Source organism: Myotis daubentonii, chromosome 10 (assembly GCF_963259705.1).
Source record: "Myotis daubentonii chromosome 10, mMyoDau2.1, whole genome shotgun sequence".
NCBI lineage: Eukaryota > Metazoa > Chordata > Mammalia > Chiroptera > Vespertilionidae > Myotis > Myotis daubentonii.
Genome location: NC_081849.1, coordinates 21,661,141 through 21,678,002, shown reverse-complemented (window position 1 = coordinate 21,678,002; position 16,862 = coordinate 21,661,141). Strand labels below are relative to the sequence as shown.

Sequence of the window (16,862 nt, the reverse complement as noted above, 5' to 3'; positions counted from 1 at the left end):
GTCAGGGGGAAATGGGGGACATACGTAAGACGTTCAACAGTAAATAATTATTTAAAAGATATTGAGTCAGAAATGAAAATATGACTCCCTTTCTATTCTGATTACGTCAAAGGGAAAGTCTTCATTTTGGCCCTAGTTTTTAGCGCCTCTGTAACAGTTGCTATTTTTTAAAAAATATATTTTATTGATTTTTTACAGAGAGGAAGGGAGAGAGATAGAGAGTTAGAAACATTGATGAGAGAGAAACATCGATCAGCTGCCTCCTGCACATCTCCTACTGGGGATGTGCCTGCAACCAAGGTACATGCCCTTGACCAGAATCGAACCTGGGACCTTTCAGTCCGCAGGACGACGCTCTATCCACTGAGCCAAACCAGTTTCGGCTATTTTTTTTTTTTTTTAAACACAGGGACAGGGTACCTCAGGCTCTGAGCCTTGGGCAGGGAAGGGAAAAATCTAACTAGGGTTGATAACACCACTTTATTTTCGTTGTATTTACTTTTATGACCATTTTCTATTTATGGCAAGTGATTCCAGCCTTCCATTTCATGATAGTGATTAAAACGATCCTTTCTACATAAATATAGTTGAGTCTTTGTCAATAAAAACATGAATAGGGCAGATGGCAAGTAGATAAACATCAAAGTTTTGAAGACAGTGCAAGAATGACAGTCACCTTGGAAGCCCTGTTTTGATGGAAAGAGTAGTGGCCATTAGCGTCCACTTTAATTGAAGAATTGAGCCAGGGGTCCCAGTCATGGGACCTTGGGCAAATTACTCCAGCTTCCTGCAGAAGGTAGGCAGTGATGGGGAAAGTACCTGTTGTGCCCAACTGACTGGACCGAAGGACCAAGATAGGATGATTGGTTAACTTCAGGGGTGATGGGGTGGTGGTGAAGGGGTGGGCTATGTAGGCATAAGCTATTATTACCATTACCCTGTGCCCATAGGATTCATGAGCCTTCATTCTTTCTAAACCAACGGACATTTAGTCATATCTGGATTCTGAGTCCTTTAGGGCAAGGCTGACTCCTTATGGTATCACTGGGGAAAGTCTGGTGTTTCTGGTGGGGATGGGGAGGATCGATGGAAGATCTATTGATCTTCTAGGTCTCATTTGGGCTCCTCTCCACTGGCTAGGACTTGGAGTGATGCGGGGCCTCAGTATCAACCTACCCCCTCCTCCAGACCCCTACTCTGTACTGAGTAAGATGCACACCAGGGTCTTGGGGGTGGCCTTTTGTGATGTATTGTTGCTCAAAACGGATGTTTTGCTGAACTGGGTAGGAAACGTTGTGTAAACAGATATTCTTCTTGTGGATCTTGACTCTGGGGTTCCTGTTCTGTTTAGTGTCGTAGTTTCTCCTGGAGGAATTGGACTTCTGTAGGTGGCAGCCCATTGACCTGGGAAGTGAAGAGGAAATAGAAACCGTCAGTCAGACATTTGCTGATCTCTGGTTTTTAGGGGGGAAACCTGCAAGATCCTGTGGGAAGAGAGAGGGTAAAGTGATTTGTCCCGTCCTTGATGAGGGACCACATGGGCATGGAAAGCGAATTTATAGAAAAAGGCAGTAGAAATTATCTTTTAATCAAATGAATGGTGCAGAAATACCATCAGAGTTCTTAGGGAGACTGCAGTCAATAGGTAAAATTTACTAAGTGAGAGTGGCCTAGGGGCCAAGCTGTTTGCTAAGCATTATACAATCATTATCTCATGTAACACAACAATCCCATGAGATAAATACTATATTCCCATTTCACTGGTGAGAAGCAGACTTTAAGAAGTTTATCTGTCCAAGTTCAAACAGGTTTAACTGATAAAAATCTAATTACAACCCAGTTCTGTGTCCAGAAGTGAGCTCTTAACCGCTACAATTCACTGTCTCCTAGAATGTCAGGCCTGGAAGGAGCCTGAGAAATTTAGCCCAAGCCAACCCCTTCATGAATAGATCAGAAAACAAGTCCAGTGGGATTTTGTTTTATTTATTTTTTTCCAGTTTGGCCATAGTAAAAGGTTTGCACAAAAAAACTGGTAGAAAAATGGAGGAAAGGAGAGAACACATATTGGGGAGGGGGGGTGTCTATATCTAGATTCATATTGTCATTTAACCTTCACACCACCCTATCAATTAGATATTATTCCCATTTTACAGATAAGGAAACCAAGGCCTAGAAGTGTTAAAGCAATTTCCCCAAGGACCAAGCCTTATTAACTCTTGGTTTCAGATCTATATGATGCCAAAGTGCTTACTACAACATCACCATTTTCCAAGGCAGGCAAGAGAGGTGGATTGTGACGGGTCAGTTCTAAGAGCAGGGAGGTGTTTGTCCTCAAGAGCTGTGAACAGGGAATGATGGCATGGAGGCAGTATTTGAGGAAAGGGAACTAGGTGTGGAGAACAGATTATGTGGGATTGGATCTGGCGAGTGCTACTAGGGAGCCCTTGTTACAGTGCAGGCTTTTGAAATTTTAATATCTTCCTTCCTTGGAGATGTGTGAATTTATTTAACCCTCATAATAATCCTGTGAAGAAGGCAGATTGGATATCACCTCCACTGAAGACGGAGACAAGGAAACTGAGGCTCAAAGATGCAGTTTGCCCAAATGATACGATGATTCAGTGACTCAGCAAGTATACAACCCAAATCTTCTGACCCCATTCCAGGGCTCATTCCAACATATCCCAGCTCCCTTGAAAGCATCTCTGACTTGCAATAAGCTGGCAGGAGGGCTACTTATCTCACCTGGTAGTAATAACAATTAAGGAGGAGCAAGCAGCCCTGACCAGTGTGGCTCAGTTGGTTGGAGCATCTTCCTATATGCCAAAAGGTTGTGGGTTCAATTCCTGGTCAGGACACAAACAGAAGGCAACCAATTGATTCTCTCCCACACCCTCCCACTCACCTTCTCTCCCCTCTCTAAAATCAATAAGCGTATCCTCAGGTGAGGATTTTTTTTTTTTTTCTTTAAAGAAGGAGCAAGCACTGAAGAGGCCTTGTTAAGGAAGAAGCCAAGAATTTCCGGGGGTGGGGGGTGGGGGGGGGGAACAAAAGGGAGGAAGGAGAGATGGAGCTGAGGTCTTGAGCCTGAGCCATCTGGGAGGACAGCAATGCCCTAGATGGCCATGGGGAGGGGAGGATGAGGAGGCTGATTTTGAAGGGGTGGCAGGATGAAGTCAAGTCAACTGTCAATCAGGAAGTTAGAGATGAGATTAGAGTTCAGGAGAAGGGTCAAGGCTGCAAATAAATATCTGGGAGCCATGAGCACCCCGGAGATCCAGGAGTAAGGATAGCAAGTGCACAGGGCAGAAAGCACATCTCCAGTCACTCTTTTTGAAAAAAATGGGAAAACTCTGCATCTAATAAAGATAAACAGATACACAGGTATGCCTCACCCTTTCCCCTGCAGGCTTGCTTGCAAGTGCTGTTATGCGTGGCATAATAGTGAGGAACCTAGACCCGATTTCTCCTCTCTCCAGGATGTCTAGGACTAGGAACCCCGAGAGGAGAGGCGCGGGTTTGGCACACTTGTCTGGAGTTGATAGAGTTGTAGGACAGAAGTCAGCCCTTGGTACGTTTCGGTCTTACTCTCACCTGCCACCCCTCCACCTCCCTTCTCCTCCTGCCCCCGGTTCCTGTTCCCCTCCGCCAGGTTCTTTTTTTATTTTAATTGATTTTTTTTTTTTTTTTTTTTTTTTTTTACAGAGAGGAAGAGAGAGGGAGAGAGAGAGAGTTAGAAATATCAATGAGAGAAAAAAAAACAAAACAAGCAGTGGGCCATATCTGGCCCATAGGCCATAGTTTGCCAGCCCCTGCTCCAGGGCATTAGCTGTAGTTCTGATGCTTTGGTGTTTTGTTTGGTTTTTAATTAGTTAGAACTTTAATTATTTAAGTTTTTAAATAATAAAAGTGTCATATGAAGTATACTATACATATAACAAGTATCAAATCATAATGACACAGTTTGATACATTTTCACAAAGTGAGTACATCTGCGGGACCAGTTCCCACGTCCAGACCAGCTCCGTAGAGTCACACACACCCATTTTAATTCATGGTTTTCAACAACTGTGTCACAAGAGCCCACAGAATGGATACACCGTAACTGGGCAACTCCAACTCTTTGCCACTGGGAACTGCACATCAATAAACATACTTGTTCTGGGCGTTAAAAAAAAAAAAAGAAAAGAAATATCAATGAGAGAGAAACATCGATCAGCTGCCTCCTGCACACTCCCTACTGGGGATGTGCCTGCAACCAAGGTACATGCCCTTGACTGGAATCGAACCTGGGACCCTTCAGTCCGCAGGCCGACGCTCCATCCACGGAGCCAAACCGGCCAGTGCTCCGCCAGGTTCTTACCCGCTGTCCCTTACCTAAAATTCCCAAATACACTCTTTGGTAATGTCCTCGCTGTCTGCCAACAGGGTGCCGCTTCGGTCGGATCGCATGTAGAAGCCGTTGGGCGCCAGCACTGTGAGCAAGTTGCTCCCCTGAAGCTCGATACAGAAGTTGAGGGCAAACTTTCCCCAAGGGCGAAAGGTGCCGAAAGATGTTATTGACCAGAAGGATCCACCCTGTGCTGGGAGGGGAGAGCTCAGGTCAGTGGGCCATTTGGGAGGGGAGTCTCCTGCAGTGCCGCCTCTGAGGGGGCTCCCAGGACAGATGCCACCCTCCCTGGCTGCCCTGCCTGGCTTCTGTTCTGCCAACCCACTCTGGAGGCCTAGAAGTGTGAAAACTGAAAGACACTCTGGTTTCCCCTTTATGATGAACAGCTCCTGAGTGGCAGACCCTGAGGTCTGAGTTGGGGCTGAGGCAGGGCTGGACTGTGAGCTGAGGGTGAGGAGCTACTCACCCTGAAAATGGTAGATGCCCTGGCGGCAGGGCAACAGGTGAATGCAGTCGGGCTGGTCCATGTTGCACTGCATGAGGTCATGTCCTGATGAGATGCCCACATACCCATACCGGCCTCGCAATGCAAGGAAGGGGCGGTTGGCTAATCGAATCCCAAATTCCTCACTTGGGCCTGAAAGAAATTAGGCAGGCATTATTTGGGTGGGCTGCCTCTAGATCAGTGGTTCTCAACCTTCTGGCCCTTTCAATACAGTTCCTCATGTTGTGACCCAACCATAAAATTATTTTCCTTGCTACTTCATAACTGTAATGTTGCTAATGTTATGAATCGTAATGTAAATATCTGATATGCAGGATGGTCTTAGGCGACCCCTGTGAAAGGGTCATTCGACCGCCAAAGGGGTCGTGACCCACAGGTTGAGAACCGCTGCTCTAGATGCTTTGTCAGATCGAAGCAGGAATGGGGGGACACTAATTGCAGAAGGCTATTGTCTATATTTTAACATTTAGTGAACACCTACTGTGTGCCAGGTACTAGTGTGAAATGTTTGTGAAAGCACTTAGAAATTTTTATATTCTTCCTTCCTTTGAGATATGTGACTCTCTCCAACCCTCATGCTAACCCTGTGAGGCAGGCAGATTGGATATCACCTCCATTGAAAATGGCTCAAAGAGGTGGTTTGCCCACATGATGGCAAAAATTCAGACTCAGCAAGTATATAGACCCAAATCTTCTGACCGCCCCCCCCCCCCCCCCCGCACCTTCCAGTGCTCATTCCAATGTGTCCCAGCTCCCTTGAAAGCATCTCAGACTTGGAATAAGCTGGCAGGAGGGCTGCTTAGCTCACCTGGAATGGTGGCATTGGCTATCAGCAGGCTGTTGGGTGCAATGCCCAAGAAGCGTCCATTGGGAGACTGCAGGATGATCCTGCCACAATTCCAGTGCATACGCAAGAAGGTGTCACACTCCTGCCGGTGCCCATTCGCCAGCACTGTCCTATGGTGCCTCTGGAGATTATAATGAGAACAGAAAAGGAATGCAAGGGATGAAAATAGCTTTCTTCCCATCATTTTTATTCCTAAACCTTCTTTCCTACATCCCACCCACTAGCCTTTGTCATTCTCCCAGGGGTCACTTTATACTTGCATCTCCTTTTTGGAAAACATGTTGTGACCTCAGCCCTCTCACTTGCCCAGTCTGTGTTGTATCCCAGAGCCCCAGTATCAAAAAGGGGCCTGGATATCCATGTGGAGAGAAATAAACCTTGGCCCAGACTCCAAAATAGTTTCAAAATGGATCATAGAGGTAAAAGTGAAACCTACATTATAAAACATCTAAAAGAGAACAAAGGAGAAATTCTTTGCAATTTGGGGGTAGGCAATGATTTCATGGGATCAAAAAAAGCACTAATCATTTATAAAATGTAGAAATTGGACTTCATTAAATTTAAAACTTGTTACTCAAAAGACACTGGTAAGCAAATGAAAAAGCAAGCCACAGATTGGGAGAAAACATTTACAATACATGCATTTGGCAAAGGACTTGACTTCAGAACATACAGAGAACCTTCATAATTCAATAATAAGACAAACAATCCAATAACAAATGGGCAAAAAATTTGAAGAGAGAAAATATACAAATGCTCAATAAGTACATGCCAAGATACTCATACATTATCAATTATAAGGGAAATGCAAATTAAAACCATAATAAAATGTCATTACACACCCATTATGTTGGCTAAAATGAAAAAGACAATACCAAGTGTTGAGGAGGATATGGGACAATTCGAATTTTTATGCATGACTGGTGAGAATGTAAAATGGTACAGTCACTTTAGAAATCTATTTTACATTTTCTTTAAAAGTTAAGCACACATTTTATCAGTAGTTACAATGCTGGGTATGTGCCCAAGATAATTGAAAAAATAGGCCCACAAAAAGATGTATACACGAATGTTTATAGCAACTTTATTCATAATAGCCAGACTGGGAATAACTTGTTAATAACTCAAGTTATTAACAAGTGAATGGGTAAACAAATTATGTTTGTGATTTTTCAATTTGTTTTTCATTGAATTTTTTAGAAATAAAGGGAGAGGGAGAGAGAAACATCAATGCAGGACATCTATCAACCGCCTCCTACCTGGGATGGCGCCCACAACCTGGGTCCCTGCCCTGACTGGAACCTGCAACCTTTCTGTGTACAGGATGATGCCCAACCAACTGAGCCACACTGGCCAGGGCTGTTCGTGTTTTTGAGTAGTGAAATACTACTCAGCAATAGAAAACAATCAACTTCTGATACATGCAACATCATGGAAAATTCAAACGGTATGCTGAGTGAAAGAAGCATACGTACTGTAATACGGTATGATTCCATTATATGAAACTAGAAGCCTGGTACACGAAATTTGTACATGGGCAGGGTCCCTAGGCCTGGCCGGCAATCAGGGCCAATCTGTGGGGCAACCAGTGGGGCGATCGGGGGGCCCCCCGGCTGGCACCCGCTTTGGCTGGCCTGGGGCCTGCGGGCTGGGGGCAGCTCCTGTATTGAGCATCTGCCCTCTGGTGGTCAGTGTGCATCATAGCGACTGGTCGTTCCGCTGGTAGTTCCACCATTCGGTGGATTTGCATATTAGGCTTTTATTATATAGGATTCTGAAGTAGGGAAATCTAAATGTAATCCACAGTGGCAGAATACATATCAGCAGTAGTGAGGAGACCAAGGGTGAATGGAACTGACTGGAAAGGGGCAAGAGGGAATTTCTGTGGTGGTGAAAACAGTCTCTAACTTGTTAAATGGTTGTGGCATGGTTGCACAAGTGTGTATACATTTGTCAAAATGTCTTGAATTGCACACTTAGAATGGGTGTATTTTATTGTATGTGAGTTATGCCTCAATAAATTGATATATATATATTTTTTAAAGGCTCCATTGGCCCTAATGCAGTGATGGCAAACCTTTTGAGCTCAGCGTGTCAGCATTTTGAAAAACCCTAACTTAACTCTGGTGCCGTGTCACATATAGAAATTTTTTGATATTTGCAACCATAGTAAGACAAAGATTTATATTTTTTATATTTATTTTATATATTTAAATGCCATTTAACAAAGAAAAATCAACCAAAAAAATGAGTTCACGTGTCACCTCTGACACGCGTGTCATAGGTTCGCCATCACTGCCCTAGTGGGTTGGCTAAGTGGTTAGAGCATTGGCCCTTGGACTAAAGGGTCGATGAGGGCTGGATTCTGGTCAAGGACACATACCTCAGTTGCAGGCTTGAATCCCACCTCCGGTTGGGGCACATGTGGGAGGCAACCAGTCAATGTGTCTCTTCCACATGGGTGTTTCTCTTTCTCTTTTTCTCTCCCCCTCTCTCCTCCATTCTCTCTAAAATATCAATGAAAAAAGTATCCTTGGATGGGGATTAACAACAACCAAAAAGAGGCCTCATTGGATGAATATTGGCCCATTGGGTGAAAACGAATGTTTATTGACAAGGGCCTCCCTTGTTCACTCTACCATCTGGTCATCTGCCTTGAAAAAGGATAAAGTGTGTCTAGAGAGAAAGAATTTAGGGCTGAAAGGTTATCTTGCCCAGAAAGCCAAGTCTTACCTGGGCTAGGTAGCAACCATTGGCTGAACGAAGCTGCAAAATGGATCTGTCATTGTCACTTTCAAACTGGAACAACGACATTGGGGTTAAGTGTTCAGAGGCAGCATATACCTCCTCATCTGCAGAAGAAGAATATGTCATAATAAGCCGAGTCTGGTCTCATCCTCAGTTTCAGCCCCGTCTCTATGCTTTATGACTGGGGTTCCCTCTGCTTTCCCTCCTTGTCCTTCATCACCTTCTATTGGGCCCTAGAAGCCTGGAGAAGACCCAGGACCCTTTCCCCTAAAACCCACACCCCTGCTTTATTGCCCTTCTCCATGGCACAGAGATCTTGGGACCCCTAGATATTCCTTATGAGTAGGTTCAAAACTCCTCACTGATCCCAAACACATTTTCCTCTTTTCAGTAGCTAGCCCTCCCTTCCTCCATGGCTGCATCGGACCCAGTACTTGCCATAGACGACAGAGAGGAACTTCCGAGTCCTTGCCCTGAGGCTGACCCAGGTGGGGCAATGCTGTAGGATGAACCACTCCTCGCCCCTCCGGGGATTGGAGCCCAGGCCCAGGAGCAGGCGTGGGCCCTGTGCATACAACATGCCCCCTTCTCCGTCACTCAGTGCCACGACTCCTCCAGGCCGCACTTGCATGTGAAAAGCAGTCTGTGATGAGGGTTGGGAGACCAGTTGGTCTAAGTGGGACAAGAAACAGTGTGTAGATGTCTCCAGGTGGTAGCATCCATCTTGGAAATGCAACAGGAATCCACATTCTCCCAGGCAGGGAACTGGTGCGTCCACCCAGACACGACCCGCAGTAGAGTCGGCCCTGGCATAGCAGTGGTTGAAGGGGCTGTAGAGGATCACGTGGGCATGCAGGGCTGGCCGGGGGGTCCACATATGGTAAGCTGAGAGGACCCGGGAGTTGCAGAACACATCGTGGCCATCGGACTCCAGATAACGACCACTGATTATGCACTGGAGGGTCCACTTGCCATTGCGGTGGAAACGGAGTAGGAAGCATCCGTGGTGGCTTGTCCTTGGCCGGTCATAGCGCAGAGAGCCATCTGCCTCACACAGAAGGTAGAGGCCCTGCAAGCTCCTTAGCCGTACCACAGCCTGTGTCTCATGCTCATTGCTGACCAGAAGCTCCCAGGTCTGGAAGCATTGGGAGGGAGGAGAGGGAAATCAGTACTGCAAGTGGCTAGACCAAGGAGTCCTACAACCATCACCTCGGGAACCACCCTAGAACCTTCCTCAAGATCAACCAACTTCCCCTCCACATCAGTCTCCTTGATGTTGGTTTCTTTAGTCTCTCATCCAACAGTAATCAAAAGATCTCAGGACACCTCCCGCACTGGAGCCATAGGGCTTCTCAGGATCCCAAGAGAAGTTCTGGATGCCCACCTCCAACTAATGGGAGGTAAACCTCCCTCTCTTCCTTGACCACTTTCTTCATTACCTACTTTTTAAAGAAATGTTTTGGTTTAAGTCTTACTTCTCTCTTCCTCACTGTTGCCCCTGAATAGCATACTCAGCCAACACTTTCATCTCCAAAGAACACCTCCTGAACATGGCAGGAGAAAAGCAATACCTCTTACAGCCAGGCCTGGCCTCAGGGATGGGTCAGGAAGCACAGATAGTTTAGATGAAATTGTTTGCTTTAGCTGCGATCAACCCTGTTATAAGCGAGAGGATCTCGCTACTGCTTCAATCTTAGTACCATCCCAGAGGAGCCTACATCGCCCTCTAAAATGAGAACCAACTCTTCTAGAGCTTCTAGAGTACCCCATTTCCAAACTACAACAGGACAAAAACATAGTCTTGCAGTATCCACTGATTTAACTGTTGGATCCCCCAAATTCTGCCTTTCAGCCTGAGCTCTCCACCTCTCCTCTTTGTGATGACACACCCACTCTGTGCTGGAATGCAGGGTAGGGGACATACAGAGCTAGACAAAATAGCGAGGCCAGGGCTGAGCGTCACCTCCTGGAATAGGTTTAGAGACAGCGAGATGGAGCAATAGAGACCTGTGGGCAAGAGCCTGGGGTAGAAGGGTCTTGAGCTAGCAATGGCAGAGGCCAGGAGAGTAATTAGGTAGAGTGCACTCTCCTCCTCCCCTCTTCCCCCCACGTGAGAGCTTAGTCACTGGGGACAATGGTTCTAGTACAGGTTTACTCCGTTACCTGTCTCCGGCCCAAACCTTTTGCAGTAGTAGTGACCATATTCTTATATGGCTCATAAGTGAGGTAGGATCCTGCCCAGCTGATGAGCCCAACCCTTAGGTCTTCCGGATTGGGCCGTCTTTGCATCCATTCCACCTCCTCCATGGGCCCGGCACCACAGCTGATGACTCCTTCCGGCCCAGCCTTCCCCCCAGTGGTGAGGTTCCACAGGCCATAGGGCCTGGAATCGGGCCCAAAGTAGCCACCGGAAGACGTTCCCAGAGGGAACTGTCCAGGCAGAGGCTGACTAGGGCTCAGCACCTCTGTGACCCGGGCGCATTGTGACTGAGAGCTGCCCCTCATCCCACCATAGTGGGGAAAGGGCCCTGGCTCAGCATCAATCCGTGACCCAGACGAAGTGGGCCCAGGCTCGGGCATGAGCCTCTCCACACCACTCCAGGCATTGATGTGGGCTGTTAAGACTGAGAATCAGAATTTCAGCTTGTGCCAGTGACCACCTGTGACTTCAGGTAAGTCCCTCTTCTTCTTCACTTCTGTTTCTCTTTTTAATCACAGGGAAAAAAATCAACCCTTTTTCTCCTAGAAAGTGGGTTCTACCTGGCTCCCTTGGGGCTTACGGTGTTTTTGGACTTCATAATATCCAAGAAAAATCTGTTAACTTTTATGGCCCTTGGAGGATGAGGCTAAAATGTCAGGGAGGGTGAGGTTACCCTAGATAGATAACCAGCAAGGATCAAATGACTCATTTTAGTCAGGAAAGGCTGGCTCAGGAGCAGGGGAAGAGAATAGCCCGGGAGGGGAGAGTCCCGAGCACCCCTCATAATCCCCAGCTACACTGCTGCTGCACAGACAACCAGTGCTGCCTCTAATACCAGCCAGACCCCCAGAGTCTCTGTTAGCCTTTACCTCCGGGACTCACTTCCTACAAAGCTCATGGAGAAAATAGCCCACAACCTGGAGAAACTGACATGAAAGAAGGGAGAACAGCAAATAAAATAAAATACTAGGAAAAGGGTGGCAATGGTAGGCTTTAAGCTTCGCTGGGTTGCAAAGGGAAACGGGCAGAGTGAGTCACGCTTGGAGAGTAGCCCACAGCCCTGGCCCTATTCCCCACTGGCGGGGGTTGTCTACCCAGGTAGAGTCCCAGTGGTGCACAGTAAGGAACTGTAATCCCTAGGCCCTACCAATGTTTCACAAAATCAGGCGAACAGGCCACAGAATCGGCTGCGTGACTTCAAAGATGCATATTCATGTTTTCCCCAGTGTACCTCAGGACTCTTGTGCGTTTTTTTAAAAATATGGAACGTTTCACGAATTTGCGTGTCATCCTTGCGCAGGGGCCATGCTAATCTTCTCTGTATCGTTCCAATTTTAGTATATGTGCTGCCGAAGCGAGCACAGGACTCTTGTTTTTAACGGGTGTTCCCTCCCCCTCAGATTTCAATGTGATAGTAATCATTAAGAACCGCAGCTGGCTAGGAGATGGATAGGATAGGAGAGTTATGCGGTTTACAGAAGCAAGAAGTTAGATCCTATTACCCCCAGCAAAGGCCCCTTGGAATTGGGATGAAACAGGATTTCCTCCACTGGAACCCCTGCAGTACTTCCCACCTCAATAAGGAGGGAGCTGCTGAGCTACAGGAAGGCAGCAGCCATGTATGCGTGTGTGCTTGGGGGGTGGGGGTTTGGGCCTGCAGCCTTAGCTGCTTTGAACCTCCCCCATATTGTCTCGTTGCATCCAGTAACCCAGCCCCCACTACTAGGCTACAGGCCACATCATGTACAAACCACAGCAAATTTATTACTCAATATCCAGTGCCATATCTTAGCACCACCCGGAGTCCCCCTCCCCTCCCACCTGGCCCCAAGGGTATGCCCAAAATGGAACAAACAAAAGTAAACCCAGGTCCCTGCTCCTCCTCTGGAAGAAAGGGTCTCGGTCCTGGAAGCCCCTTCCACAGGTCCCAGCAGGCAGGAGAGTGGACCCCTCTGTGCCCGGAGAGCAAGGCTCCAGGCTCCAACAACAGAGAGAACATGCAGGCGGGAGGGGCAGGAGCAGAGGCCTGTGTCTGTGGGAGGAGGAGCAGGAGGGCAGGGCACTGCCTGAGGAGTCCGGGAGTCTGGTGATCCCGGGGATGCACGCGGGGGCTCCGGGCAGCAGGGGCCGGCCCCTGGTTGGTTAGCGCTTAGACAGCTCATGGGACAGCCAGTCCAGCCCATCGTATAGGCCTGTGCCTTGGGTGGCACAGGTGGCCTGGACGTACCACTGGGGGGAGAAGGAAAGAAAGAGGTTAGTGTCAGGGAAGAAAAGGGGGATGCCTTCACTTCCTGCCCAGCCTGTGGCTCCCTGGGGAGAGGCAGGACCCTCACCGTGCGACTGCGCAAGTGCTGCAGGCCCAGCTTGTCGGTCAGCTCGCTCACGGGCATGGCGTTGGGCATGTCCTGCTTGTTGGCAAAGACCAGCAGCACCGCATCCCGCAGCTCGTCCTCCTGCAGCTGAGAGAGGCCAAGGGGTGGAATCTGGGGTCCTTTGGGGTCCCCAGGCTCCCTCTTCCCTATTGTGCAGGGAAGCCCTCCTTCTAGCATACTTGTGGGGAAAACAAAATATTGTGTAGTCTACTGCTGAACACAAGACACACAGTTATAATTCACTGGAGGCCATCTTGGCCTTCAGTCTAGAAAGAGCCTTTTTCTAATTTGAGTAATTGCCCTAATCAAAATGACAAAATTTCGAAATGGAAAAGCAAGAACGTAAGATGATGTTCCTCTCCGCCACATATTCCCCTCTTCCCACTCACTCCTCAGACGCAGAGGTGAGGGTGTGAAAATTCATGTCCTGTACTTGTCACCTGACCCAAATTCAAAACAGGGTGAGAGTCTCTCTGTGTTTGCGTCCACAAAGAGAAACACACATTCAAGGCCCGAGAGGCATTCCTGACTGCACACCACGACAGAGCCCTGTCTCCACACCGAGGGCTCAGTCCCAGGGCCCTGGCGCTCACCATCTTCTGAAGTTCATCAGCCGACTCCTGGACCCGCTCCCGGTCATTACTGTCCACCACGAAGATGAGACCCTGGGCAGAAAGGAAGGTGGGGCAATCACTCCCGTCTAGGACATACTTTAGTCTGGCTCTTTCTCTCTTTAATCGTCTCTAAAAACTTCCACTAAGGCTCGGCAGATGTCCTGGCACAAAGTGGAGGCACCCTGCAAAGGATACAGCTTCTGCTCTCAGGCAAGCAATCTAGCTAAAAGACATAGGTGGGAACAGGGAGAGAGGTGATGAGAGCTAGATCAGGCAGCCTGGACCCTGGGCCCCAACCCTGCTTCTCAGAACACCCCTAAGGTGGCTGGGTCTCAGAAGACTAAGGCCAATTCTGAAGGATGATGAGAAGCTAGCTTACAAAAGGGGAAGGGGGTGAAGGGAGCAGGGCTTTAACCTGGCCTGGGGGCCCAGACTAGGCCAGCATCTCAGTCTTCCTAACCCTAGCACCCCCTCCCCTGGGGTTGGGGAGACATCCCTGCCCCCACCTGAGTGTTCTGAAAGTAGTGCCTCCACAGAGGCCGAATCTTGTCCTGGCCTCCCACGTCCCAGACTGTGAAACAGATGTTCTTGTATTCCACTGTTTCCACGTTGAAGCCTGCAGATAATTGGGGAAAAAAAGAGAAAAAGTCCTGAAAGTAAGGAATTCACTAAAACTAGGTGAATTCAGCAGGGACACAAAACCAGAGGGCAATGGTCAAGGCCCAAGAGATCAGAAGCCCAGAGACCAGCAGTGCACAAATGGGGCGGGGTTAGGGCACATCCAGCCCTCCTGGGCACCATCCAACACGTAAAGATACCGTGACCCACTTCTCAGGTAGCTGTATCTGGTGTCAGCTCCCAGCACTGGGGTGCAGAGTGGGGGGTAGACCCCGAGGAGGTCAGCCGCGGCGCGCTCCCGCTCCTCCAACCTGGCCTCCGGACTCACCTATGGTGGGAATGGTGGTGACAATCTCCCCCAACTTCAGTTTGTACAGGATTGTGGTCTTGCCAGCTGCATCCAAGCCAACTGCAAAGGAGAGGGGCCTGGCGATAGAGATAGGAGCGAGGGAGCCCCCTAGAGACCAGGGAAGGGGAAAGGCCAGGACAGCTGATGGTGATGATGGTGATGGGGCGAGGGGCCGAGAGCCCAGCGCCTGCAGGTGAGCGCTGTGGTCCACCTTCCGGGCCTGGAGGGCAGTCTGGGTGGCGAGCGAGCGCCAACTCCTGAACCCAAAGCCGGAGAGGAGGGTCGGGAGAGGACTCGGGGTGGAAGGTCAGGGAGGAGAGCCCGCTCCTTTGAAAAGTCGTCTCCAAGGGCGGAATCCTCCCTTCTCACCAGCCGGGCTGGGGCGGAGGGCGCTTCACCCCACCCAGGCCCGCAGCTCCCGGTCTCAGGGCCCGGGGTCGGCGCTGCAGACCGCGACCCGCCCGAGAGCAGTGGCCCGCGGGGTGGGGGAGTGGGAGACTCAGGGTCAGGGGTCGGCTGAGCTGGGCTGGAGGGACCGGGGGCGGGAGGGCTGCGCGGGGGCCGGCGCTCCAGTCCGGGCCGCGCGCTCGATCTGCCTCACCCATGAGGATCCGCATCTGCTTCTTCCCGAAGATCCGAGAAAAGAGCGCGGACACGGTGAGGCCCATGGCGGGCCCGGGGGAGGGGGCACGGGCGCGGACACGGGGGTGCAGGCTGGAACCGGCCGGTCGCGGGGGGGATGGGGCTCGGCAGCAGCAGGAGGAGGAGGTGCCGCCACCGCCTCCGCGCGTCCCGGCCCGCCCGACGTCACTGCAGCCCCGCCCCCGCCGGGCCGGCCCCCAGCCCCGCCCCGCGGCTCGGGCTCGGGCTCGGGCTCGGGCTCGGGCTCCGGCTCCGGAGAAACTGAAGCTGACCGCGTCTCCGCTGCCCGGCTGCGCGCCGCGCCAGCTTGAAGGAGGAAAGGGTCAGGTTTCCCCACCTGGTTCTAGCGCGCCCGTCACATCTGCGGCTGCTGAGCCGGCCTCCGAGCGGCTCACCTCTGCACCGTGGCCCCCTCCTCCATCACCCGTGGCGGCCGCAGGACTTTGGTTTGCAGCGTTCAGCCCACTCCGGGCTCCGGCTTAGCTTTCGGTAACTAGCAGCATGGACTGGGGGCACCACCCTCTCAGGGATGCGGGAGCTCCGGGCTGAGGTCTTAGTCCTCCCTTTTGCCCCCTCAGCGCCTGGAGCGAGGGCATGACTTTACGCTTCAGTCATAGGCTTGCATTCCTAAGCAGGCTTTTTGTTTTTTATTTTTATTTTTTAACAAGGCCAAAGAGTACATTTAAAAGAGTCCCAGCGTAATAACACACGAATGGTGAACAATCAGATCAGTTCTGGATCTTTAGCTCTGTTATTAACCTCTTTCTTCTCATCCCTGTTGTCACTGCCCAATTTCACTACCATCCCTTCTGATTGAATTAGCCTCTTCACAGGTCTCCTGCCCCTTGGTATCGCCACCCAGTCATACAAGTTTGACGATGCCACTCTTGCAATTAAAATTTAGTGTATTACCACCCAGGACAAAATCTAAATGCCTTAATTTGGGTCCATACGCCAGCCCCATCTGTTGCCGCCTCCTTCACATACCCTAAACTACTGCCTTGAGATGACTCTCCAAGCTTTCCAGGTGAGCCAGGCTCCCTGAAGCCCTAGAGTCCTTGCAATCGTTTCCCTCTGCCTGGAATACCTGTTTCCCGCATCTCTAGTTATACGGGCAATCACTACTCATCCTTCAAATCCCAGAATGTTTTCCTTGACAGCCTTCTCTGCCGCCCCTAGATAGGCCTCCCTCCTAATTTCCATTTCACATTAAATATACTTATACACGCTGGTATGATGGCAGGACTTGTATTTGCAGGCCTGGTTCCTCACTAGATGTGAGCTCCTTGAAGGCAGGACCTTGTCTCTCCAGGGTGATTATCTGGCATGGCATCTGATATGTTGAGAGTGGGACTGATCTGCAGAGGATTCCTAAACTTACTGTGTGACCTTGGGCATGCTACTTAACCTCTCTGTGCTTCCTGTTTCCCTATCTGTAAAACAGTGCTAAAGATACCCACGGAGCAGAATTATGGTATGACTACATAGCAAAACTCTTGTGAAGCTTCTGGCATATAGTTGTTGGCACTTGGGAAAGACGTTTTGGCTATAGGGTGCCCTCTACAAACACTTGTTGA

The 16,862-nt window shown here is 49.6% G+C and overlaps 2 protein-coding genes and 1 non-coding gene across 3 annotated transcripts; all 3 read right to left on the bottom strand.

The window, feature by feature from the left end:
* Positions 1 to 4,377: 4,377 nt before the first annotated feature.
* FSCN3 (fascin actin-bundling protein 3) lies at positions 4,378 to 10,797 on the bottom strand. Its single transcript, XM_059711710.1, has 6 exons — positions 10,654 to 10,797; positions 8,929 to 9,625; positions 8,476 to 8,594; positions 5,704 to 5,863; positions 4,857 to 5,027; positions 4,378 to 4,583 (listed from the first exon to the last, which is right to left on the bottom strand). Exons 1-6 carry the CDS (start codon positions 10,795 to 10,797, stop codon positions 4,378 to 4,380), a joined length of 1,497 nt encoding a protein of 498 aa, XP_059567693.1.
* A 1,148-nt stretch (positions 10,798 to 11,945) lies between these two features.
* Positions 11,946 to 12,052, bottom strand: LOC132211650 (U6 spliceosomal RNA). The gene has a single exon (XR_009447535.1). It is a non-coding gene; the product is annotated as a U6 spliceosomal RNA (small nuclear RNA).
* A 382-nt stretch (positions 12,053 to 12,434) lies between these two features.
* On the bottom strand, positions 12,435 to 15,438 carry ARF5 (ADP ribosylation factor 5). Its single transcript, XM_059711711.1, has 6 exons — positions 15,245 to 15,438; positions 14,623 to 14,703; positions 14,183 to 14,292; positions 13,656 to 13,727; positions 13,024 to 13,149; positions 12,435 to 12,919 (listed from the first exon to the last, which is right to left on the bottom strand). The coding sequence occupies exons 1-6, from the start codon at positions 15,309 to 15,311 to the stop codon at positions 12,833 to 12,835; spliced, it is 543 nt and encodes a 180-aa protein (XP_059567694.1). The 5' UTR covers positions 15,312 to 15,438; the 3' UTR covers positions 12,435 to 12,832.
* Between the last annotated feature and the right edge of the window lie 1,424 nt (positions 15,439 to 16,862).

Excerpts from the sequence above, each read along its gene's own strand:
- FSCN3 (XM_059711710.1), bottom strand. The coding sequence starts at position 10,797 with ATGGAGGAGGTGGAATGGATGCAAAGACGGCCCAATCCGGAAGACCTA. Across the intron at positions 5,864-8,475 it reads ATGGTTGCTACCTAGCCCAG|AGGCACCATAGGACAGTGCT; the intron begins GTAAGACTTGGC and ends TATAATCTCCAG. Across the intron at positions 5,028-5,703 it reads AGCCAATGCCACCATTCCAG|GCCCAAGTGAGGAATTTGGG; the intron begins GTGAGCTAAGCA and ends AATTTCTTTCAG.
- ARF5 (XM_059711711.1), bottom strand. The coding sequence starts at position 15,311 with ATGGGCCTCACCGTGTCCGCGCTCTTTTCTCGGATCTTCGGGAAGAAG. Across the intron at positions 13,150-13,655 it reads CTGATGAACTTCAGAAGATG|CTGCAGGAGGACGAGCTGCG; the intron begins GTGAGCGCCAGG and ends GGCCTCTCTCAG. Across the intron at positions 12,920-13,023 it reads AGCACTTGCGCAGTCGCACG|TGGTACGTCCAGGCCACCTG; the intron begins GTGAGGGTCCTG and ends TTCTCCCCCCAG.